Here is a 20,239-nt window from a genome sequence, read left to right on the forward strand (position 1 = left end):
AACCAAAAAGCTGAGTTGCTAGAAGAGAATTTTGAACTACCTGGGGGTGTGTGGTAAGCAAGGACGATCCAGAGACGTAAGACACCTTCTCATAATGAGACTGGATGATCCAGTTGGAGCTCCCAAGGGCATAGCCTGAGCTCAGAGGAGTCACCTGGACTGCACCAAAAAGCTCCTAAAATAGAACCACAGTAAGAACATGCAATGAGTTTACAGTGACAGTCACACCAGGTAATTCTGCAGAGAAAAACAACACAAATATCTTCAGTTTAAAAACAAAAATTATTTTAAAGTAAGCCAGAGACTGGGCGCAATGGCTCACGCCTGTAATCCCAGCACTTTGAGAGGCTAAGGCTGGTGGACTGCATGAGCCCAGGAGTTCAACACCAGCCTGGCAACATGATGAAAACCCATTTCTACAAAAAAATACAAAAATTAGCTGGACATGGTGGCACATGCCTGTAGTCCCAGCTAACTGGGGGGCTGAGGCAGGAGGATCACTTGAGCCTGGGAAGTTGAAGTTGCAGTGAGCCGTGTTTGTACCACTGCACTTGAGCCTGTGTGACAAAGCGGGACCCTGTCTCAATCAATCAATAAAGTAAACCAGAAAGTTTTAAGGAAAACAGAGAGATGATGGAGATCAACTGGCAGAAAAAGAAAGCAATCCTATAATCTTTACTTGTCACCTGAAGCTTCAGCCCTCTTCCAGGCACTCAAGGTTCACCCATTAAAAGGGAAAAGATGAAAAATTGCCAAACAGACCAAAGACTTGCATGCTTTGGCTTTCCTTTTTCATTGTCAGTTAGGTGTTAGGCCCTTGCTGTTCTGTACTGAGTAGCTGTGGCACAGGCTGACAAGAAGAAATGGGAAGGCTTATCATTTAGGTCAGAGCTCAAAAGTCATACTTGGCAAACTCTTCTCTTTTCCTGTTTCACCCATCCAAAATCTATAAAGTAGTGTTCACTGTTGTAATGTGAACAGGATGAGATGCCTTTCTCCTGACTCCCTGCACACTGGCCCATCGAATGCTGGCCGGTGATGGAGATGGGAGGGTGGGGAAAGAGCACCAATAAAATCCTGAGCGGAACAGAGGAAAGAACAGAGGCTCTGGATCCTCAGCAACGGAACAGTTTTAAAAAGCTAACTATAGGATACTTCTAAACAACAACAATATGAATTCATGAATGACTGAAACATAATATGGACACTCACAATTTTCTGAGAATATCCCACCAGCTGGATTTTACTAAGGGCAGAGTTCACCTCTTGCATTGTATAGCATGTTCTCCAGGTTGACACTTCCACGGCATCCTTGAGAGGAGAAGGTAACAGCCTGCAAATAAATCACAATGTCAACTACCAGGTGAACATTTCTTCATGTTCTACAGCATTCCTTTCTAGTAATTTGACCATCTGATCTAAAGGGTTTAATTTACTGGCATATAATTGTTTATGGGATTCCTTTATGATCATTCAAAAAAAAAAATAGAGACATGGTCTTGCTCTGTCGCCCAACATGTGTCAACAGAAAAATGTTTTATCATTTGCTCTGAAAGAATCAGGAGGAGAACTGAAGAGTAACTTCCTTGACATTCACTGTACAATATAGGTCCAAGTACTGGAGTGAAATAAATGCATGCCATTAGCCTCTCCTCTCTCTCCTGAAACAACACCGAAAAATAGTAGAGGGCTACACACACACATACACACACACACACACACACACACACACACACACACACCCCATTTAAGACAAAGAGAAGGAGAGAACAGACAATAGCAAGGCATTTTAGAAAGTGGAAGGACAAACATTACTGACTTAGTAGATCCAAGAAAGTTCAATGCAAATGTTTAACTTCTACTGCAGAATCCACAAAAAGTATGGCAACTGAAAATAACAGGTCCATCTGGAATTTGAATCAACCTAAAAACAAGAGGAACTGTTGAAGAAAGAGATGAGATACTTAGAACCTTCCAGATCTCCTCACTCCTTCCATATAGCTCAGCAGCTGTCCCTTCTCTTCTCAGGCATGTTACCAGAGGTTGTTCTCTGGAGGGAGTAAAAATGAAAGTCTGGACTAGAGGAAACCATTAACTGAGGCAGCCTTCCTAAACAAAAATTCACATACTGAGAGGAACAATGTTTATATGGCTGCCAAAGCAATATGAGTAAGCTTATACCCTCCATGGTAGAGGGCTGGAAGAATCTTCTCTGAAGAATCTAATCAGCCTCAAAGAAAAAAAAAATTAATAAACATATTCTAACACAGGGGGTTCCACAAAGAAACAGCTCAACCAGATTACGTTATGGTAAAGTCTGAAATTGAACAAGCCCTACTCATGGCACACAGACTTTCTAATTAGTTTTTTTTATTGTCCAACTCTTAAACATGAGCCAGTAGCCAAGGACTATGATAAATCTGAGAAAAGCCTCTAAAACAATAAAGGTCTCAAATAGGGGCAGAGGAGCAGGCAGGGAAATTAGAAGAAATAAATTAGGTAAGTAGAAGAAGAAAACTTTAAAAACACCTTGTCCTTCCTATCCTTAGAAAAATAAGATAGTATAGCTATAAAATGAGAAGACTGCTACAAAAAAAGATTAAGAGAATCAAAAGAGCTGTTAGAAATTAAAAATACAATGTCATATAAAGAGTGAAAGCATGCCAACAAAACATCAGAATTTCAAAATAAGCTAAAAAGATTGAAAAGTTACACAAACACGAATGAAGCACATACAAGAAAAACCAGCAAAGCTTATAAATGAGGTAACAGAGCTCCATGAACAATTAGAAAGAAAACAGCACTTTGGAAATGAAGACTAAACTACATGTTGAGTATCTCAAATCTGAAAACCTGCAACTAAAAATCTATAAAATCTGCACCTTTTTGAGTGCAAATGTAATGCTCAAAGGAAATGCTCACTGGAGTACTTTGGATTTCAGATTTGGGATGCTCAATCAGTAATATTCCAAAATTGAAAAAAATCAGAAGTTCGAAACACTTTGGTCTCAGGCATGTCACATAAGGGACATTCAACCTGTAACAGAAACACAGAGTAGATAAACACAATAGATAATGACACAAGAAAAATGGGAGGAAAAAAATACCAAAAAGAAATGAAGAGACTTAAAAAATTCAAAAGAAAGTGACAAATGTTGAAGGCAGATAGGCAAGATGCCACATAAGGGTAATAGTAGTCCCTAACAGAAAAGCAAGTGAGACAATAAAAATTAACATTCATAATATTCAAACCAAGTGCAACAATAAAAATTAATATTTATAATATTCAATTACTAAATGCTATAATTGCTAAAATAAAGAGACATGAAACTACACACTACAAGAACATAGTGCACTCTTGAGAATACTGACCCAGAACAGTGGACACCAGACAAACTCTAGGAAAATATTTAGACTATAAGCAAACCTTTGGGATCTAGGTAAAAAGAGCAAGAAACTTACAAGGAAAGAAAATTAGGTCTTATTAGCATTTTTCACAGCAATATTTAATACCAGAACAAAATAAGATAACATATTTAAGGTATTCAAAAAAAGAAAATACAAGCCAAGGACTATACATCTAGCAAAACTGACCTTCAAGGCCAAACAGCACAGATAAACAATTATGAACATATGGGAATCCAGGGAATATTGTTCTTGTGATCCCACCCTGAGAAATCTACTGAAGACTGAGTTTCAGACAATCAGAATGAAGAAGAAACATCAGCATGCTTGGGCCAGTGGTGAGCATTAAATATACAGTTAATTGTAGAAGACAGACTAAATGAACGTTAAAAGGAAGGGAGGACGGTATGTAATGAATATATATACTTTTGACAACACAGATATGGTAAAAGTGTAAAAAAAAAAAAGTGGGGGAAAATATACATGCTGTGTTCTCCAAAGGATCCTAGAAATAATGACCAATTTAGTAGCAATGAGCATTGCTAACAACCAGAATGGGATCTTAAAATTCCACTTTTCACTGAAATCAGGGTTTCTTGGAGAAATGGGTAATTCAGGGCAGAGAATGTACAAGAAGAGTCTTAAACATCCTACTATCACAGATGGCAAGGAAACAATAAAAGACTATGAGGGTCACAATAAAAGGACCCAGGTGACAATTAGTCCATTTTTACACTGCTGATAAAGACATACCTGAGACTGGGAAGAAAAATAGGTTTCATTGGACTTACAGTTCCACATGGCTGGGAAGGCCTCAGAATCATGGAGGGAGGTGAAAGGTACTTCTTACATGGTGGCGGCAAGAGAAAATGAGGAAGAAGCAAAAGCAGAAGCCCCTGATGAACCCATCAGATATTGCGAGACTTCGTCACTATTTTAAGAATGGCATGGGAAAAACAGGTCCCTCCACAACATGTGGGAATTCTGGGAGATACAATTCAAGTTGAGATTTGGGTGAGGACACAGCCAAATCCTATCACTCTGCCCCTAGCCCCTCCGAATCTCATGTCTTCACATTTCAAAACCAATCATTCCGTCTCAACAGTCCCCTAAAGTCTTAACTCATTTCAGCATTAACCCAAAAGTCCACAGGCCAAAATCTCATCTGAGACAAGGCTAGTGCCCTCTGCCTATGAGTCTGTAAAATTAAAAGCAAACTATTTACTTCCTAGATGCAATGGGGGTACATGTATTGGGTAAATACAGCCATTCCAAATGGGAGAAACTGGCCAAAACAAGGGGGTTACAGGCCCCATGAAAGTTCAAAATCCAGCAGGGCAGTCAAATTTTAAAGCTCCAAAATGATCTTCTTTGACTCCAGGTCTCACATCCAGGTCACGCTGATGCAAGAGGTGGGTTCCCATGGTCTTGGGCAGCTCTGCCCCTGTGGTACAGGGTACAGCCCCACTCCTGGCTGCTCTCACTGGGTAGTATTGAGTGTCTGCGGCCTTTCCAGGTGCACCGTGCAAGCTGTGGTGGATATACCATTCTGGGGTCTGGAGGATGGCGGCCCTCTTCTCATTGCTCTGCTAGGCAGTGCCCCAGTAGGGACTCTGTGTGGGGGCTCCAACCCCACATTTCCCTTCTCTACTGCCCTAGCAGAGGTTCTCCATGAGGACCCTACTCCTGCAGTAAACTTTTGCCTGGGCATCCAGGCATTTCCATACATCTTCTGAAATCTACGTGGAGGTTCCCAAACCTCAAATTCTTGACTTCTGTGCACCTGCAGGCTCAACACCATGTGGAACATGCTAAGGCTTGGGGCTTCCACCCTCTGTCCCTCTTTTTTATTTTTTTAGAGACAGAATTTCGTTCTTGTTGCCCAGGCTGGAATGCAATGGCATGATCTTGACTTACTGCAACCTCTGCCTCCCAGGTTCAAACGATTCTCTTGCCTCAGCCTCCTGAGTATCTGGAATTACAGGCACGCGCCACCATGCCTGCCTAATTTTTGTATTTTTAGTAGAGACGGAGTTTCGCTATGTTGGCCAGGCTAGTCTTGAACTCCTGACCTCAGGTGATCTGCTCACCTCAGCCTCCCAAAGTGTTGGGATTACAAGCGTGAGCCACTGCACCTGGCCTGGGGCTTCCACCCTCTGATGCCATAGCTCAAGCTCTATATTGGCCCCTTTCAGCCACGGCTGGAGAGGTTGGGACACAGGGCACCAAGTCTCTAGCCTGAACACAGCACAGGGACTCTGGGCCCGGCCCACGAAACCACTTTTTCCCCTTGGGCCTCTGGGCCTGTGACAGGAGGGGCTGCCGTGAAGGCCTCTGACATTCCCTGGTGACCTTTTCCCCATGGTCTTAGGGATTAACATTAGACTCCTTGCTACTTATACAAATTCTGCATCCAGCTTGAATTTCTCGTCAGAAAATGGGTTTTTCTTTTCTACTGCAACGTCAGGCTGCAAATTATCTGAACTTTTATGCTCTTTTTCCCTTTTAAAATGGAATGCTGGCCCGGGTGCAGTGGCTCACACCTGTAATCCCAGTACTTTGGGAGGCCGAGGCAGGTGGATCACCTAAGGTCAGGAGTTCGAAACTTGCCTGGCCAACATAGTGAAATCCTGTCTCTACTACAAATATAAAAATTAGCCAGGTGCAGTGGTGGGCCCCTATAATCCCAGCTTCTAGGGAGGCTGAGGCAGGAGAATCGTTTGAACCCAGGAGGCAGAGATTGCAATGAGCCCAGATCATGCCATTGCACTCCAGCCTGGGCGACAGAGCAAGACTCCATCTCAAAAAAAAAACAACAAAAAAAACAGAATGTTTTTAACAACACCCAAGTTATCTTTTGAATGCTTTGCTACTTAGAAATTTCTTCCACCAGATACCCTAAATCATCTCTTAAGTTCAAAGTTCCACAAATCTCTAGGGCAGGGGTAAAATGTCCCCAGTCTCTTTGCTAAAACATAACATGAGTTACCTTTGCTCCAGTTCCCAACAAGTTCCTCATCTCCATCTAAGACCATGTCAGCCTGGATGTTATCGTTCATATCACTATTAGCATTTTTGCAAAGCCATTCAGCAAGTCTGTAGGAGGTTCTAAACTTTCCCACATTTTCCTGTCTCCTTCTGAGCCCTCCAAACTGTTCCAACAACTGCCTGTTACACAGTTCCAAAGTTGCTTTCACATTTTTGGGTATCTTTTCAGCAACACCCCACTCTACTTGTACCAATTTACTGTATCAGTCAGTCTTCATGCTGCTGATAAAGACATGCCTGAGACTGGGAAGAAAAATAGGTTTAATTGGACTTACTGTTTCACATAGCTGGGAAGGCCTCAGAATCATGGCGGGAGGCAAAAGGTACTTCTTACATGGCAGTGGCAAGAGAAAATAAGGAAGAAGTAAAAGCGGAAGCCCCTGATAAACCCATCAGATATCGTGAGACTTATTCACTATCAAGAGAATAGCACAGGAAAAACCAGTCCCCATGATTCCATTACCTCCTCCTGGCAATCTCCCACAACACGAGGGCAATTCTGGGAGATACAATTCAAGATGAGATTTGGGTGGGGACACAGGCAAACCATATCAACACCTGACAAGGCTTTCAGTGTTCAAAGATGGGACAATTCCAGCTGAAACAACCACCACCATCACTTAATGAGCTGAAACCATGCAATATTTCAGATGGGGGTGTGATCAGATTGGAGCTTTTGAGGTGCTGGGAATGCTCTTTTCCTTGACGTGGAAGGGGGCTTTAAGAGTGGTTCCTTTATAATAATTTATTAAGCAATATATTAGTTTTGTGTGTTTCGATATCTGTGGGATATTTTTGCTGTTGTTGCTTTAAACAAGGTCTTGCTCTGTCACCCAGGCTGGAGTCCAGTGGCATAATTATACCTCAGTGAAGCCTCAACCTCCTGACCTCAAGTGATCCTCCTGCCTCAGCCTCCAAAGTAGCTGGGACTACAGGTCTGTGCCACCATGCCCGGCTCAGTTTATTTTTTTGTAGTGATGGGATTTTGCCATATTGCCCATGCTGGTCTCAAACTCCTGGACTCAAGCGATCTGCCTGCCTTGGCCTACCAAAGTGTTGGGATTATAGGCATGACCAATATCTGTGTTTTATATTATAATAAAAAGGTTAATTTAAAAATCAGAAAATTTAATGTCAAAAATGAAATATTACAGCAGAAATGAAAAACTGATAGAAAGCTTGGGAAATAAAGTTAAGGACATTTTGCAGAAGAATAAACAAAAAGAAAACAGATGGAAAAGAGGAGAGAAAAATATTTGAATTACAATCTAGGAGGTTCAGCATCAAACAGCAAGAGTTACAGAAAGAAAACAATAGGAGAAAACTTTTTTAAAAATGAGAATAACAATTCTTAATTTTCTAAATTGAGAGTTGGCAAATCTTTTCTGTAAGTCGCTGCAGATATTTTAAGCTTTGCAGACCACATATAGTCTTCACCACAACTATTCAACTTAGCTGTGTCATAGCATACACAATATGTAAATAAGTGTGGCTGTGTTCTGATAAAGCTTTATTTGTAAAAACAGTGGTGGACCAGATCTGGCCCACAAAACAGAGTGCTAGCCTTAGTTGCCACTCCTGTTCTACATTTAAAGGGCCCATTAAGTACTCAGCACATGAATGAAACTGCTTTAGTAAGACCCACCATCATAAACTCAAGGAATAAAGGCAAGATTCTAAAAGCTACCATATGGGAATAACGAGGTACCAACTAAAGATCTAGGTTCAAAATAGCACTGGACTTTTCAATAGCATTCCTGGAAGCTAGAAGAAAATAGAATAATGCTTGAAAAATTGTAAGAGAAAATTATATCTTTTTTTTTTTTTTTTTTAACCAGAAGAAGCTAGTCTTTCAGGATCAGAGAAAATTATATCTAACCGAGATTTCTATCAAAGTTTGAGGGTTATTTCTATCAAATAGTTTTAGATGTGCAGATCTCAGAAAATTTACTTCCCATACACACTTTGTCAGGGAATTACTGGACAACGTGGCCTGAAAAATGAAGAAATAAATAAGAAAAAGGAAGATCCAAAAAACAGAGCTTCTGACAGAAGAAAGCAGCAAAAAAATCTTTGGAAGAATTGTGAGGAAAATCCTCAGCTGAAAGCCACAGCATTGGGCCCAAGACAGCTGACATTAGAGAAGGCTTGGGAGAGGACTTTTCAAGGAGATAAAAGTTGTCAGAATACCTACTGAGACTGAACATGATGGGTGGCAGGATATGCCACCCCAAAATATGCCACTTCAGCACAGAGGTTATCTTGAGGTAAAGGCACCTGAAAAACAGCAGGTGCAGGAAGAGCGCTCTGACCGCCTCTTTTTCTTCCTGAAGGAGATGAAACCCCCATGTGGAAGATGTCCTCCCTAGAGCAAGAGGAAAGTAACATTTTTCTCTGTAGGGAAAGGGAATGGAGTTCAAGAGAAACCTATACCAGCAAATCTTGTTAAACTCTGATCTTTCTAGTCACTTCTCCACCCAATTAAATGTCCTAGCCCAAGTCCCTTTCCCTTGTCACATTTTCCCAAGTCCTACTCTTTGCCCAACTCAGCGTCTGTGTTCAACTTTAATGGCTCCTTTGGGTCTTCATTCTCCTGTGGGGACTCCTACATATACTTAATTTAATAAAATTTGTGTGCCTTTCTTCTGTTAACCTGTTTTATGTCAGTTTAATTCTTAGACATAACTGGACACCCCAAGAGGGCAGAGGAGAAATTTTTAATCATTTACAAACATACTGAGGACAGACAAGTAGGGAAACAGTATAGAGAGGTACATAAGACAACTAGACAAATAAGAAAACAAAGTAATTATTAACTCAAGGGAAAACAAAAAGTTGTGCAAGATAGAAAAAAAAAATCCTAAAAATCTTATATGGCCAGTGAATTGCATTTATACAGCCTTAATAATGGAAATACTGAATTCAGATTTAACCAGAGTAGCACATAGATCAAATCTTTCCTATGCTTTTTACTCGTTTCTTTAGCAACAAAATATCAATGATCTATTTTCATTACCTTCTACATAAACAGATACATGAAGTACACATAATGAAACTGCTTTAGGTTTTGCAATATTTATTCTACACATATTTACTTAGCACTGACTATGGCCACAGCACTTAAGTCACATAAGGGGAATAATACGCACAATACAGGGTTTCTGCTCACACTTGTTTAAGTCTAAGAAAAATTTAACAGTACAAGGAAACAAAAAGGATGCCAAAAGCCTCGAGTCACCCTTGCCTACACAGGCTCGCCTTCCCTTCCAGAAGGGCCTAAACAATACATTACAAATGCAAATCTCAAGATCATACGCACACCTCCCCTTTTGCATCCCCCAACTTTAATGGTTCACCAATATGTTCAGGATAAAATCCAAGGCTCTCGGCCTGACTTCCTAAGGCCCTTCTTTATCTGGGTGCCGCTTTTGCCTGTATTGTCTATACTAGGCTTTTCTAGTGCAAGGCCCTGCCTGCCTGCACCCCACCCACTTAACTCCCTCTGCCTTCTTCTACATTTCAAGTGGACAACACTTACTTGCTCTTGCTTAAAACCGAGACCACGTGTCACTTTCTCTCAGATCTTGCGCCCCCAGTCTAGGCCAGGTGCATACCCAAGTGCTCTTCGGGAAGGCTGGCTGGCCCTGAGTCTGGGACTGTGGGGAAATGGCACAGAAGTCCCCTTTGGACTAAGGCCCCCGCAGGGCTGCTGCTTCTGCATCTCTTTCCTCCACATCCCTATAACTCACAACTGCCTGCTTTCAGGAAGGAGAGCGTTCTCTGAGAGGCACTCTGAAATCATGGAAAAAAGAGAATTTACAACAAGACAAGCCTTCTGGTGTTAGCTCTTCACCTCTAAGCCTCAGTTTCCTCACCTATAAAATGGAGAGACTACCACCCTCCTTTGAGTTTCTCTGCAATGGGGAAAGGATATATAACGCATATGAAGTGCTTGGTGCAGAAGAGATGCTTAATCAAGGTTTGTCTCCAGCCCTGCTCCAACAGAGCCCCACTCTAACACAGCCCCAGGAGTATACACATTTCCCAACAATTCTGCAGTGGACTCCAACCCTGGGTGATTGACTCTGATGAGCAGCCATGATTCTGAATGTGAAAGGCCTCAAGGGAAAGCCCAAGGTTCTATCCTGCTTTGGCTCCTCCTTTAAGTTCTCAGGGTCAGACAGCCCCAGAGCTTGAACCTCCTGGGGCCCGCCCTGCACAGAAAATGAAGATCTCTGGCTTTGGGCCAGGCAGAAGCAAGAGTTTCTTGACTTAACAATGCCAGCGCTGGAAGGCTGTCACGGGAGTGGCTAGAGAGCAGGGACTGTGATGAAGAACACTCGCAACCCCAACCACATCTCTCCCCTCAGCTGGATTTCTCACATTGTCTCCAGCTTTGCCAGGGTCCTGCAACAGTCACCCCTCTTAAAGGCTGACTGGAAAGTCACACACAAGGCCAGAACTACATCTGCTTTCTTTTCTGTGATTTTCCGTACCCATTACTTGACAACCAGTACTGCCATTACCCAGAATCCCACACCATGTGGGCTTCCCTTCCTGCTAGCTCTGTCTTCTCTTGATGGCCCTTCCCAGCACAGCCTCCCTTTTCCATCTAGGACAATGACCTGTGAAAATTCAGCAGATTAAGATCTGGAACAGCCTTGCTGTAAAAGAGACTTTGGTCACTAATGTTTTCACTGTGTGCTGGAGATGAAACAGTCATATATTCAGCCTATCAAGTACCAGCTGCGTTCAGACTGAGCCCTTAGAAGGAAAGTGGGAAGCATGAAGACGCAAAGTATCTGCTACTTTTGTCCTCAACAGCCCAGAATTTATTTCTAGAGAAATTACTGGGATGTTTCAAGTAGGGACACACTTAAGCAAAACAAAAGGCTCCTGAAAGATCCAGGTACATTTCAGCTTAAATCTTTCCCATCTTTCCCTTTAAAGTAAATGGCATAGAAATAATAAACTTACAAAACTGAAGAAAAGCATTTGTTTATACAGAAATTTTCACTAAAAATGATTTTTGCTAATTAGATCAGTAGAACACTGTAGTTAGGAGGAAAACAGTCCTGTTAAATATGCCTTTCATTTTGTAGTTTACTAACACCTACTGAAAAGAGTAACATGTATCTTTTTCTCCCATTGTATCATATGATTCACACAGAAACATCTTTTTCATTTTTGTCTCTTCACCACTGAGTACAGTGCCCAATATGAATGACACTCAAAAGAAAACAAGTTCCGCTGCTATCCCAGGAAAGAAAAGAAACAGCAATGCAATTCTAAACACGGCCCGTCTGAACTGCACCACATTTGGGTAGAGGTGAGCCCTGTAGCTGTGAAAGGTGGTGAAAAAAATGAGGGAGGAGCTCAGGGGTGATCCGGAAAAGGAAAGCCAAGCCGCCCTGACTGCCTCTAGTTCAGTCTGACCTTCCCGGTTCAGAGTTTTGTGGCAGGTGCTTCTGAAGTGGCTCCAAGTGACCCCCACCTCCAGAATTCACCCCTTGTGGAATCCTCCTCTCTTGAATGTGAGCTGGATCAAGTGGCTTGCTTCTAATAAAGAGAATATGACAAAAGTGATGATGGGCTGTCACTTCAGCAATTAGGTTACAGAAGACTAGGACTTCTATCTTGCTCACTCTCTCTCTTGCCTGCTTAGAATGGTCTCTTTTTCCTCATTCGAACCCTACTCAACCTGCCCAGCTCAGCCTAAGTCTTCCCATTTAGCACCTAATTTTTGCTTGACAAACTCCTTGAGTAAAAACTTACCATAATACCAGGCATTTGGTAGTTAGTCAACAAGTAAGTCTGCAGTTCTCTGAATTCCATATTTATGCCTGCAAAGTCTTTTTGCTGAAATCCTCTTTTATTCTTTCTGGATATTTAGTTACTTTGTGTGCTTTCTCTATCTCCTAACACATCTTGTCTAACTTAGCTTTCCCAGAAACTCTCCTTATGCTTACTTGAGGTCCTAATTACAGAGAGGCATTTACAGAGCCATTTAAAGCCATTAGGATTATTGGCTGATTTTGGATAAGAAGGATAAGGAAACCCAGAGGGAACTAGTTCTGTTTTTTCTGGCTTTTTAATTTATCAAAGTCAAGTTCTCAGAGTCTAAATGTTTCATAAATACTTTCTAAAGGATATCATTGTTTTGCTTGTTCTTACCACACTTGAGTGCCTAATGAGCTTCTTTCCCAGTGGTCTGATATGATGCCAAAGCTCTGTGGCCTCATCTTCTATCCTGCCAGCACAAGCAGCACACTTTTGTGTTTTTATTAAATATTAAGACTTTTAAGTCCAGAAGGACCACTTGGAAGGTGGTAAGTAAAAAACTGGCTGGGCACTAAGTGTTTGCTGAATAAACAAATGAATGAATGAATGAATGAATGAATGAATGAACAAAATTAATGTAAGAAAAGAATACAAAGAAGACAGAAATCAGAAAAGTTCCTTGCCCAACTCTCATTACACAGAGTGCTTAACATGCCCGTGAGGGCTGGGGTAGACTGGGTATGTTGGCAGAATAAGAACCCATATGGAGTTTGTGGAGCCTCAAAATGAAGTATGTTTCAATATTAACCAGAAACTAGGTTATCATCCTGGATGTTTATTTTACATCAAATGATCGCTAAAACAGCAATTGCTTAGGCTACCAAAGCATGACAGGAACAACTCTTGAGAGCAACTCAACTATCTTTGTCCTAATCCTACGCTCATGGAAAAATCTCTTATCCACAATTTGGACTTCCTTACCAGCACAGAGTGTCCTAGGTAAAGGAGCCACTCTAGTTCTGGAGCCAGTCAGAGGTCTTAGTTTAAAGAGATTAATCGGGATTTTTGTTCGTCACTCAACATCCTGGGAGTCTGGTCAGCATGAATCAGTCCCTCAGAGGCTAATCAACTCCAAGTGAAATGAAATGGTGAAGTGTCTTGAATCGCAAAGCCCAACATGCCGTGATTACTCCGTCAAAGCACTGCTGCTCTCTGAGGGCCTGCCTTAAGGAGCCTACCCCTGGACATCTTTTAGAACTCGAACACAAGTGGACTTAGAATTTAATTCTTATTTTACAAAAAGGAGATTGAGTCTGAGAGTCTGAGTGACAGTGATAACTAACTACAGGTAACAGGGAAATTGCAAAACAGTTTTCCTTCTGTCTACTTGACTCTCTTGCTTTCATCAGAAAGACGGTGTCTGAAGGTAAATTAGGCTGTGGAAGACAGATGTGTTTGGGTTAACAAAACCAGATTATGTAAGCCACATACGTTATTAAAGGAGACAAGGACACTGGCATTTACTGAGCACCTACTGTGTGACTGGCACTGTTTTAAGAACTTTATCATATTACTTATTTAGTCCTCACAACAACCCTATTAAGTTGTGAATATGACTCCAATTTTATCAAGGAGGAAACAGAGCCTAGAAGAAATAAGTTGCCACAGCTACCAAGAAACAGATCTGAAATTCAAATACAAGTCTATTTGAACTCCAAGCATACACTTCCATCTTTTCTTCCTATCATAGCGTTAGAGTTGGTAAATTCCTGTATGCATACCCAAGGAGTGTCAGAGCAGAGGAACTTCAACTTCAACATGCATGGTTTTAAGTCTTTTTTTTTTTTTTTTTTTGAGACATAGTTTCACTCTTGTTGTCCAGGCTGAAGTGCAATGGCACGATCTTGGCTCACTGCAATTTCCGCCTCCTGGGTTCAAGCAACTCTCCTGCCTCAGCTTCCCAAGTAGCTCGGATTACAAGTGTGACTAATTTTGTATTTTTAGTAGAGATGGGATTTCACCATGTTGGTCAGGTTGGTCTCGAACTCCTGACCTCCAGTGATCCACCCATCTCAGCCCTACAAAGTGCTGAGATTACAGGCATGAGCCACTCACTCAGCTGGTTTTAAGTCTTCTGTAAAGGTATGAACCCACATTTTAAGTCGTAAGTATTAAAAATTGCCATAAAAATTCAGCCAAAAATATATTAATGCTTAATTGCTTAATGCTTGCATGAGGCTGATGACAGTATCTTGTAATGATTTAGCCTTATTGTAACTGTAGAGTTCTAATCTCATTAAAAATGCTAGCTTTATAAAAAAAAATACTAGAGGGGAGGTTACTTTCCTAAGTGGAATACCTTGCTTTACATTTCCCTGTTAAAAACCTAAACTTAAGTAAGTATGGGAGTCAGAGACCCAAAATTATACTGTGAGGGATTCTCCTTTCCCTTCCCTTCAAAATCCATCTCTTTGTCAAGAGTAAACTGCAATGTCAAAGTTAGGAAGAAGGATGGCTAACTTCTGTGACATAAATCTCAAAGAACACTGTCAACTGAGGCAGGAAGTTATACAGCTGCCAAAAAGCAGGAGTCATAGTTTTTTTGGTACATGTACTAATAATAAATCAGATGCTAATTCAAACTAGCTTCAAATGATTTATGAGAATTTGTCAGATTCTTCTGATCAAGTTTGAAAATTTTAAATTTACTACATTCTTTAGTTGATAGTTTGATTAGTAACGTAAGCTACTAAGATGTATTAATTCTAGGTACTTGACAAGATCTACTTTGATGCTGCCTATATACAATATAAGTCAAAAACTGGGGGGTCAAGTCTCAAATCGAGTACCTCTCAAAGTACTTCTCCAAGAGGTACTTTGCTCAGATCATACAGGATTTTATTCTAATGTAGGAGAGCCAACATTTCTAACATGATTTTTTAAAAGTCATATTTACAACATCTAGACTTTGAGCTTCTCTTAAAAAATAAAAACAAAAAAGGAAGGCTTGGCAGCTGTGGGCTCATATTCCCATATGGCCACGATCTGCTGGAGTTGCAAGTCAGCTGCCCCTACAGAGGCACACACGGTGGGTGTGGCTGCTGGTCCACATTTTCCCCGAGCCCACCTTACTCCTGTGCGTACCTTCCTCAGCTCTGTAGGCATGTGGACCTGTGATCCCTATTTTGGAGGACCTGGACAGGGAAAGTGGAAGAATGAAGGAAAAAAAAAAAAGAACAAAAACATACAGAGAAGATACAGCCTGTATAATGGGAAATATTTCCATGAATAGATAGGAAAAAACAGTGGTTGTCAATGTAGTATGCCACAGTAGTTTGAGACACTAGATATCAACTAGCTTGTGATAGAGAGAAATCTAAAGGTGATGTAAATCCCTTAGCACAAACATTGTCCAATGCAGCACTTTTAGAATTCTGGTCCAAGATTAAATTCTAAGTGAATATTTCAAAAGAACTCTTTTGTCTGATGTCAATTAAAGAATAAATAGCTCTTCAGGCTGGGCATGGTGGCTCACGCCTGTAATCCCAGCACTTTGGGAGGCTGAGGTGGGCGGATCACTTGAGGTCAGGAGTTTGAGACCAACCTGACCAAGATGGCGAAACCCAAAAAATACAAAAAATAGCCAGGTGTGGTGGCGTGCATCTGTAATCCCAGCTACCTGGCAGGTTGAGGTGGGAGAATCGCTTGAATCCCAGAGGTGGTGGTTGCAGTGAGCAGACATCATGCCACTGCACTCCAGCCTTGTTGATAGAGTGAGACCCTTTCTCAATAAAAATGAAAATATAAGTAAATAGCTCTTCAAATTTTTCTACTACTTCTAATATTTATGCTGAGTTTATCTAGGAGAAGAAGAGGACACAGCTATGGAGTGTCTCTTTCAGACCTCAGCATGTTTTCTAATAGTTAGACTCTTCCCTTTCTCTACCAATAACTATGGCTTATCTCATGCTCAAAAATCAAAACACAATCCTTGGCCAGGGTGAGAATGAAAGATGTCCTTCTCCAGTGGTGCACGTTACTACTCTCCTTGCTACTCTACCAAGTTAGTCTCAATAGTTTCTGATTTTTACCTACCAGGTAGGCAAAACTAGCAGCTTCTTTTAAAAGGGGTATTTCCATTCTATTATAAAGATACATGCAAATGTATGTTCACTGCAGCCCTAATCACAATAGTAAAGACATGGAATCAACCAAAATGCCCACTGATGATAGACTGGATAAAAAAATGTGGTACCCATACATCATGGAATACTATGCAGCCATAAAAAGGAATGAGATCATGTCTGTTGTAGGGACACAGATGGAGCTGAAGACATTATGCTCAGCAAACTAACACAGGAACAGAAAACCAAACATTGCATGTTCTCACTTTTAAGTGGGAGCTGAACAATGAGAACACATGGACACAGGAAGGGGAACAACACACACTGGGGCCTCTCAGGGAGTGTGTGGCGGGGGAGGGAGAGCATTAGGATAAACTGCTAATGCATATGGGGCTTAATACCTAGGTGATGGGTTGACAGGTGCAGCAAACCACCATGGCACACATTTACCTATATAACAAACCTGCATGTCCTGTATATGTATCCCAGAACTTAATTTTTTTTTTTTAAAGAGAGATTTCCTCTGTGTCTTTCAAGCCCCTCCCCAGCCTTCTCTTCCTTTAGCTTCATGCACATATCTAATGTAGGTGACACTACTTTTGTGTGGCCAAATGGGAGGCAAAGGAAAAACTGCCAAGGATTTTGCCCAAGGTCACAGGAGAAAAGGTGAAATAAGGAATTGGGGCTTCCTAAGACTTGGCCCAAGATTTGAGAGTCAGAAAATGCTGACCTTTTTGAGACAGTGTCACTCTGTCCCCCAGGCTGGAGTGCAATGGTGTGATCTCAGCTCGCTGCAACCTCTGTCTCCTGGGTTCAAGTGATTCTCCTGTCTCAGCCTCCTCAGTAGATGGGAATAAAGGCACCCACCACCATGCCCAGCTAATTTTTTTTGTATTTTTGGTAGAGACAGGGTTTCACCATATTGGCTAGGCTGGTCTTGACTTTCTTACCTCAAGTGATCTGCCCACCTTAGCCTCCCAAAGTGCTGGGATACAGGACTGAGCCACCACGCCCAGCCAACAAATACTGACTTTCGAACACTATTTGTGGTGTGAAAAAATTAGTTGTGGCAAAACACTCTAAAGGGTTTACATTTAAGAGGAAGAAGGGAAGCCAGAGCACACACGTTCCATGGGAAAGAAAACAAAGGCCTGAGATTTCTAAGAGGGAGATGCAGGGAGCCAGGGTCCTGTGCCATCCAGTGGGCACACAGGAGATGAAAAGAAGGGAGGCATCAGAACCGAGGGTGAGAGAAAAGGGAGCTGGGAACAAGAATGCAGTACTGCACCGGGGCAGTCAGATCAAGGAGGCCACTCACATATACACCGAAAACTTAGATATGCGCATGTTCAGAAAATGTTTCCTAATGTGAAGCCACGCCCACACCATATGGCCCCAAACAAGGAAACAGACATTCAGAAGATCCTTAAAACACAGGAGCAAACGTGCACAGACAAACCTACTTCCTCATCCCCTGACACGAGAAGCGACTCACACGCACATGAGAAGAGGCACGTGTGTGTGCACAAGAGGTGGTCCAGCAGATGGGTTAGGAGCATGGGCTCTGCAGCCAGGCTAGCCAGCTGTCTAGGTTTGAATCCAGATCCTGCCACTCACTAGCTGTGCAACCTTGGGCAAGTTACTTAATCTCTCTGTGCTGGGTTTCTCTCCTGTAAAAAAGTAATAACACTGGTCAGGCACGGTGGGTCACCCCTGAAATCCGAGCACTTTGGGAGGCTGAGGCAGGTGGATCACAAGGTCAGGAGTTCCAGACCAGCCTGGCCAATATGGTGAAACCCCATCTCTACTAAAAATGCAAAAATTAGCTGGGCGTGGTGGCGCGTGCCTGCAGTCCCAGCTACTTGGGAGACTGAGGCAGAAGAATCGCTTGAACCTGGGAGGCAGAGGTTGCAGTGAGTCAAGATTGTGCCACTGTACTCCAGCCTGGGCAACAGAGTAAGACTCCATCTCAAAAAAAAAAAAAAAAAAGTAATAACACCATTACCTAACTCATTGAGTTGTTAATAAATAAATTAAGGCAGGGTGCGGTGGCTCACGCCTATAATCCCAGCACTTTGGGAGGCTGAGGTGGGTGGATCACGAGGTCAGGAGTTTGAGACCAGCCTGACCAATATGGTGAAACCCCGTCTCTTTAAAAAAAATAAATAAATATAAATAAAATAAATAAAAAATACATAAATTAAATAACACATTTAGAATAGTGCCTGGCACACAGCAAGTGTTACACAAGTAAAATGAGTAACATGTGTACAAAGGAATGCAGAGGAGACTCATGCTAAAGCTCTGAAATAGTCACTATAGAAAAAGTATATTCTTCTAGCTACGTATTTATATTCTAATAGAAAGAAGATCTCCAAAAACTAAGACATTCTAACACTGAAATAAGCAGATGACTACAAATCACTGATTTACAGAGAAAGAGAAAGCAGTGGCAGCTGGAAAAAAGTGGATTTGGGGCTGCGTGCGGTGGTTCACGCCTGTCATCCCAGCACTTTGGGAGGCCGAGGTGGGTGGATCATGAAGTCAGGAGTTCAAGACCAGCCTGGCCAAGATGGTGAAACCCTGTCTCTACTAAAAATACAAAAATTAGCTAGGCGTGGTGGCAGGCACCTGTAACCCCAGCTACTTAGAAGGCTGAGGCAGGGAACTGCTTGAACCTGGAAGGAGAGGTTGCAGTGAGCTGAGATAGTGCCACTGCATTCCAGTCTGGGCGACAGAGCAAGATTCCATCTCAAATAAAAAAAGTGGACTTGGGTAGGAGCATATGGAACATAAACTGCCTAAGAAAAGACTACTTATTACTCCAGACTTGATGCCACCATCAGGTGTGGCTGCTGTGGGGCCTACAGGTGAAGGCAGAATTGCTAGGGTTAGAGAAAGCCCAGTGTGTTAACATCGACGGGTACTCTGTTGCCCATCTGAATAAGAGGGCATGGAAATGCAATCAAGCTGCTGCTTCTACAGTATTCCTCCTTGCTTCATCTCTTACAGCCTGGTTTCTAGACTGAGCACTCCATGGCAAGTCGCCTCTCTGGGATAGTTAGACTTTCTCATTCCCATAGCCAAGGGCCTATTTCTGTTTTACTTCATACTTCTGCAGCATCCAAGACCAACAACCTGTATTTTCTGCAACTTCCTTGTCCCTTGCCTTCCACTCGGCTCTCCTCCTACCTTATTAATTACTTACAGCCTCTTTTAAAACTCTCACCAGTCCTTTTCAATTCTATCTCAGAAATTCCTTTGAAGTTAGACTTCAGCTTCATGTTCAGTGACACTGCCTTAGTTCAAGGCTTTGTTGTCTCCCCTAGGTTTCAGCAGTCACACTGCTAGTCTTCCTGCCTGTGTCTGCATTCTTGTCTACCCACCACGCTGCTTCCAGAGTTACTTTCCCCAAAACAAATGTGGTCACTTGCCTCCTTATAAACCTTTGGTGGCCGACTTCATACTCTCAACAATATAAAACTCAAGTTTCACATATGCGAGTCTTCATTCTCTTGCTCCAACTCACCCCTTTACTTTCACCTCTGACCTCTCTACTCACCCTAATCCACACTGAACTTCTCACTGCTCCCTAAACATACTGTGTCCCATGACGCTGTGCCTGGACTTCTCTTCTCAACCTCTGCAATCTGGACAAGTCCATTTCTTCTTCCTGAACTGTCATCTCCTAAGGATTGTCCTTCTCAGCCTCCCTAAGCAGAATTCTTCAGTTTCTGAGTGCCTGCAGCACTGCGGGCAAACATCTCTTCTAAGACATGCCATGAAAATTGTAACTGACCTGTTGAGTTATCTGACCTTCCATTAAACTTTGAGCAACTCGAGGACAGAGCCAATTGTTCTTAAAAACTCCAGTACCCAGC

The 20,239-nt window shown here is 42.1% G+C and overlaps 1 protein-coding gene across 1 annotated transcript in view; it reads right to left on the reverse strand.

The window, feature by feature from the left end:
* Nucleotides 1-20,239, reverse strand: part of INTS9 (integrator complex subunit 9) — a 121,291-nt gene that overhangs the window by 46,074 nt on the left and 54,978 nt on the right. Inside the window, exons 7-8 of the mRNA XM_064368755.1 lie at nucleotides 1,213-1,333; nucleotides 41-175 (exon numbers count right to left, since the gene is read on the reverse strand). Coding sequence (XP_064224825.1) covers nucleotides 41-175; nucleotides 1,213-1,333 — 256 coding nt within the window. The remainder of the gene's footprint in view (nucleotides 1-40; nucleotides 176-1,212; nucleotides 1,334-20,239) is intronic.

Source organism: Aotus nancymaae, unplaced genomic scaffold (assembly GCF_030222135.1).
Source record: "Aotus nancymaae isolate 86718 unplaced genomic scaffold, 86718_ANA_hifiasm-v0.15.2.pri h1tg000079l, whole genome shotgun sequence".
NCBI classification, from domain to species: Eukaryota; Metazoa; Chordata; class Mammalia; order Primates; family Aotidae; genus Aotus; species Aotus nancymaae.